General features: G+C 52.1%; 1 protein-coding gene across 3 annotated transcripts in view; it reads left to right on the forward strand.

Moving 5' to 3' along the window:
• ACKR3 (atypical chemokine receptor 3) overlaps positions 1-5,166 on the forward strand; it is a 32,919-nt gene extending 27,753 nt beyond the window's left edge. The window contains exons 1-2 of one of the 3 annotated variants that reach the window (XM_005429226.3): positions 829-992; positions 3,195-5,166. In XM_005429226.3, coding sequence (XP_005429283.1) covers positions 3,222-4,316 — 1,095 coding nt within the window. In that variant the 5' untranslated portion in view covers positions 829-992; positions 3,195-3,221 and the 3' untranslated portion in view covers positions 4,317-5,166. Of the gene's footprint in view, positions 1-828; positions 993-3,194 lie in introns of those variants that run through there. The other 2 variants (XM_031063818.1, XM_031063817.1) reach the window with 2 other exon arrangements.
• The last annotated feature ends 357 nt before the right edge of the window (positions 5,167-5,523 follow it).

Genomic DNA, 5,523 nt, shown 5'->3' on the forward strand with positions numbered 1-5,523 from the left:
CCTCGTCATGCTGGAGAGCCGGGACACGGGCAGGGTGAAGGTGTACGGGTGACAGCCCGCCCGGCCATCCTGGTTTTTCCTTCTCCCTTTGGGAAGGGCAGAGCGCAGCCCTGAGCGGTCGGGAGGCAGGTCTGAGTGCGGGCAGGAGCGGGCTGTGGGATGCTCCGCACATTGCTGAGGGTTTTGACGCTGCCCTGTCGTGCTGGGCTGCCCTCATAGGCGGGGATGCTGGTGCTTGTTTGCTTTGCCTGCAGGAGTGGGATGGGGAGGATTCATTCCTGCAGGCTGCATCAGCTCCAGGGACAGCTCTGGGGCTCTGGAGCAGGATTTTGGGTGCGTCTCCTTTCCTTCTTGTCCTGTAAACTAGCAGCGGCTGGATTTAGCACATGTGCCTGCCAGGTGGAAGGGGTGATGGCCTGCAGGAGTTTTGCAGTGTCGTGGACACAAATTGCAGCCCTAGCTTCCTTGAGGAGTTTTTCAGATACTATGCTGTCTGCAGGGAGCGCTGAAGTTGTTTTTTTAGGAGCACGGAGTGACTTTATTGAGTGAGTTTGTCTGGTGGGTTCTCCCCGTACCTCCCAGCTAATCTGGGTGGGAGTGGGAGCTCGGGTTACAGCAGCTAATCCCAGACTACAGGCGGGTTTGCGGGGCTGTAATCTGTGAGCACAGCCCTCCTCCCCGGCGGGACTGGAGCCTGGGAGGCCGGCTCGGTGTCGGGTTTTTATTGCCGCGCTGGGGATGCGGAAGGCGCAGGCAGATGGATGCACGTGTGTGCAGCAGCCGTGCTCTCTCTCGGCTGGGATCGGCCCGAGCATCCTTCCCGCTCCCTAACATCCCCAGGGTGGCTCTGAGCCACCAGCTGCGGTTGTGGTGGCCGTGGTGTCCCCAGCATTGGTGTGAGCCCCAGCCTCGGGGGCTCTCTGCTGCCCTGGTGCTGCCTCTCTGTCGGAATCTGACACCCCTCAGCCAGGTTTGAGTTTCTTCTCCATGAGGTATGTGCTGGAGCTGCGTGGTCACAGTCCTGTCCTGAAATGGGGTCTTGGATGTGGAGTGAGCCTGTTCCTGTTGTTTTAGACCATGTGCCTTTCCAGACAAGCCCAGGCCCACCCATGCTCCTACTGTGGCGTGTCAGGGGGGTAGCAGGGTGTTCCTCCTGCTGTGCTCCTCTTCCTGCCCCCAAGCACCAGCAGGAGCAGCTTTTGCCATGGGGCTGGAAGTTTTGTGGCTTTTAGGGAGTTTGCTTTAATTGCTGCAGAGTTTTGAGGTACAGGAACTTGGGGATGGTGCTGTTTCTCCTGTGTGTGAGAGGAGTGGAAAGTGTTTGTGCTGGGCGTGCAGTGGGACCCTGGGTGAGGTCTGGCAGGAGCCCCATCCCTCTGTCCCACTTGCAGCTCTGGGAGGGTGGATCAGCCCTTCTGCCCTACATAGTGTGGGTTAAATCACTCTCTGCTTTCCCGAGATGAGCCCAGGATCGGCTATCCCAGGACGGGGAGCTGCCACTGGCTCAGCTCCCTCTTTAGCCAGTGTTTGAGCAAAAGCCGTGCTTAATTTGGTTTGAGTCTCAGCTCCGTCTTTCATCAGGCCAGCAGGATGAAAGGCATAGGCCAGATCTCCTCACGGGCCAATTTGGGCCTGTTTGTGGAGAGATTTGATCTCCCCTGAATGTGTGCAGGGCCCCCCTCATTGTTAGTGCCACCAGCTTCCCCTCGGCTGGGACAATAGTGCCTTGAGTCCTCTCGGGTAATCTCCCCCCTTATCTCCCTTCTCTTCCTGAGCCTCTGTCCCTGACAGGCAGGAGGGTGGGAGCTTTGGGAAGAGCTGATTATGCAGATGGAGAGGTGCTGTGTCTCCCTTTTTGGGGAGAGGGGGTGAGGAGAGGGTATTCAACACATCCAAGCTCTTCCCTGCTTACCTCCCTCCCTTCTGTGCTCCTGGAAACCCTCCCAAGAGATTCTGTGGTGGGGTCAGGGATATTTGGAGATCCCCTTTGCTCTCTGGTCACTTGGCCACGCTGGCTTTGCCCCAGGCTGGTCCCTCTCTTTGTGGGGTCATGGGGAAGAGCAGGGTGACCATTGCAGGGGATGCTGGATGTGTCCATGGGTGGGCTGGCTGACCTGATGGGCCAGCTCAGGTGGAGCCATGAGGATCCATCCCTTGGGAACAGCTTTGTTTTGGGTCCCAGGCTGGATCCTGCACTCCAGAACTGGCCTGGCCATCATGTGCACAGGCCTGTGGGTGTTACTGAGGGTCCCAGGGAGGGGGACAGCATTTTTACACCTCCCCAAAAGCACAAGGGGAGTTATCAGCCCACTTGGGGTTTTGTGTGAGCCATTAAGGGCCTTTTCTTTCTGCTGGTGAGGAAGTTAACAAGTTGCTTTGTCCACTGCCTGCAGGTAGAAGAAAACACTGAAGAGGCAGCAAAAGTAGACATAGAAAAGCAAAAGGGTGGAAAGGAGGCAGTTGTGGAGCCAACTTTTGGGGGAGTGTTTTGAAATCAAAGCACTCTCCTAAAAAGAAAACTTAAGACCAGCAGATCTATTCAGCAGTCAAGCTCTTGAGGTTTTTTTTTTTTTCTTTTCTCAGCGCTGTGTAATGATTGTTAAATGCAGGGGATACTTTGTGAAATAGAAAGGAGGGGGGGGAGGACAGAGCAGAATTTAAATTTAAGTTTGGATAGGAGTACAAAGCCCCTTAGTTCCCCAGTTCTCTTTTATGCATCTGTATGACTTGACAAGATGCTGACCAGAGCCTGTGGTAAATGTTTTACGGTACCATGTATCAGCCAGATCAATTCTACTGTGCTTGAGGGAGTGCAGATGAAATGGCTTAAAGGTTCCCCTGCTGAAAGCGATAGGAGCATCATTTCTGCTGGAGGAGACAGATTTAGTCGCCTGACATTTATTTGGCCACGGTGTACTTTGCAGATTTCACACCCGGGGACGATAGCCAACCTGATGATGTCAGATGTGAGCTGGAAGAGAGGGGAAAAATCACAACAAAATCTGGTGCTGCTCCTCTTTTGTCAAGCAGATGAGTTTTGCTGAGTGTCTTGGTTGTTTTGCTCCACGGAGTGCTCTGATGGAAGGTGCCTGGCAAGAGCAGGCTGTTACTAAAGCGGCGCGTCCCGGTATGACACAGCGGCAGAAATAGCGCCGTAATTTACGTCATTTCTTTCAATCCTGTTTTGCCTTTAGGTCACTTGAATTCCAACCCGAGCGACCATGAGCGCGCTTGACTTGACTTCCATCCTGGATTTCCTGGAGACGGCCAACTTGACGGAGATCAACTGGACGTGCAGCAGCGGCGAGTGCATCACGGTGGATGCCACGACATGCACTGGCACGCTCAACAAGAGCGCCCTGCTCTACACCCTGTCCTTCTTCTACATCTTCATCTTCGTCATAGGCCTGGTGGCCAACTCGGTGGTGGTGTGGGTCAACCTGCAGGCCAAAATGACGGGCTATGAGACCCACCTGTACATCTTCAACCTGGCCATCGCCGACCTGTGCGTCGTCATCACCCTGCCCGTGTGGGTCGTCTCGCTCGTCCAGCACAACCAGTGGCACATGGGGGAAATCACGTGCAAGATAACCCACCTGATATTTTCCATCAACTTGTACAGCAGCATCTTCTTCCTGGCGTGCATGAGCGTGGACCGCTACCTCTCGGTCGCCTATTTCACCAACTCCAGCAGCCGCAAGAAGAAGATCATCCGCCGCTGCATCTGCATCCTGGTGTGGCTCCTGGCCTTCTCCGCTTCCCTCCCGGACACCTATTACCTCAAGACAGTCTCTTCCAACAGCGAGACCTACTGCAGGCCCGTCTACCCTGAGGAGAGCTTCAAGGAGTGGTTGATTGGCATGGAGCTCATCTCCGTGGTGCTGGGCTTCCTCATCCCCTTTCCCATCATCGCCGTGTTTTATTTCCTCCTGGCCAAGAGCATCTCCACCTCCAGCGACCAGGAGCGCAAGAGCAACGGGAAGATCATCTTCTCCTACGTCGTGGTGTTCCTGGTGTGCTGGCTGCCCTACCACGTGGCCGTCCTGCTGGACATCTTCTACAGCCTTCACTTCATCCCCATCAGCTGCCAGATGGAGAACTTCCTCTACGCCACCCTCCACATCACTCAGTGCTTCTCGCTGGTCCACTGCTGCGTCAACCCCATCCTGTACAGCTTCATCAACCGCAACTACAGATACGAGCTGATGAAAGCCTTCATTTTCAAGTACTCTGCCAAAACGGGCCTCACCAAACTCATCGACGCCTCCAGAGTGTCAGAAGCAGAATACTCAGCTCTGGAGCAAAATGCCAAATGACTGCAAGCCCAGAAAGGAACTTCCTTGACTCTCTGACCTGATTTTTTTTTTTTTTTTTTTTGTGTGCATTATGGTTTGTTGTTTATTTTTATTTTTTTTCTACCCCTTCCTTTCAACGTGCTTGTTACGAACGCGGCGTGAATTCCAGCCTACAAAAGAGAGAGGACAAAGTGTAATTTAAGAGTAGGATCAGTTGCAAAGTGGAAGTGGTACCAAAATGAAAAACCTTTTCTCCTCCTAGCCCAGTGTGGACTCCTCAACAATGCTATGCAAGTGGAAATTATTTCCTAGCAGACAAAGCCATTGTGTACCATAGATGACATGGATAAGCTTCTCCTTCCACGTCTTGATTCCCTCTTGTCTCCTTGTGTATGTTTATATATAGTGTGTGTTGTATTTAAAAGCTCAAGACTTTATTTTCTGCCTCTTGGTGTACCTTATACAAGTGTATTTGAAAGTTAAATATATTTTTATCATGTATTTGAAGTATATTGCTGATGAGTGTATCCAGAGTGCTGTAGTTCTGAGTGTTAGGTGGCCGTTTGGCTCCAAGAGGATGCTGATAAATAGGATGGAAATGATCTCTTGGGAGCATCCTCCCTGGCTGGCACACTTTATGGACCATGGCTTTATGTGGTGTCACACCCACATGCTGGAGCATGAGATATATGTAGTGTAATATAGCTGCCATCATGTTAAAATTAACAGTATTGTCAGAGTCCTTAACTCCTACACCCCTGCTTCACCAGGCTGTATCCTCCTGCACAGAGTGAGTGATCTTACTGCTGAGAGTTGTCTCTATTTGTAAGTTATTTTTGTAAAATAAAGATCTGAGAAAAAGAAAACAAAACCTGTGCCTACCAGTGGTTTGACTTGCCAGCCTTCTCCTCAGGTAAAAGAAAAAAAAAATAAAGCCAAAAAGGAGGGATCTCAAGGCCGCCTAAGTCCTTTGGAGCAGGAGCAGACAGGTCAGTCAGATTTTTCCTGGTGTTTGGTGGCCAGAAGGAGCTGATGGAGGAATGGGAGACGGCACTGGAGCAGGGTGAGCAGGGAAGGGCAGGGAGGAGTAGGTCTGTGCTGGTGGGTAGGTAAAAGTGATGGATTTATGAGGTAAAAGCCGCTAGGACTGATAAAAAGCTGTGTTTGTAGCTTAGAAATAAACACGGGGAAGGAAAATACAGAAGTGTGCAGATGGAGCGGATATTTG

This window comes from Geospiza fortis, unplaced genomic scaffold (genome assembly GCF_000277835.1).
Source record: "Geospiza fortis unplaced genomic scaffold, GeoFor_1.0 scaffold179, whole genome shotgun sequence".
Lineage (NCBI taxonomy): Eukaryota > Metazoa > Chordata > Aves > Passeriformes > Thraupidae > Geospiza > Geospiza fortis.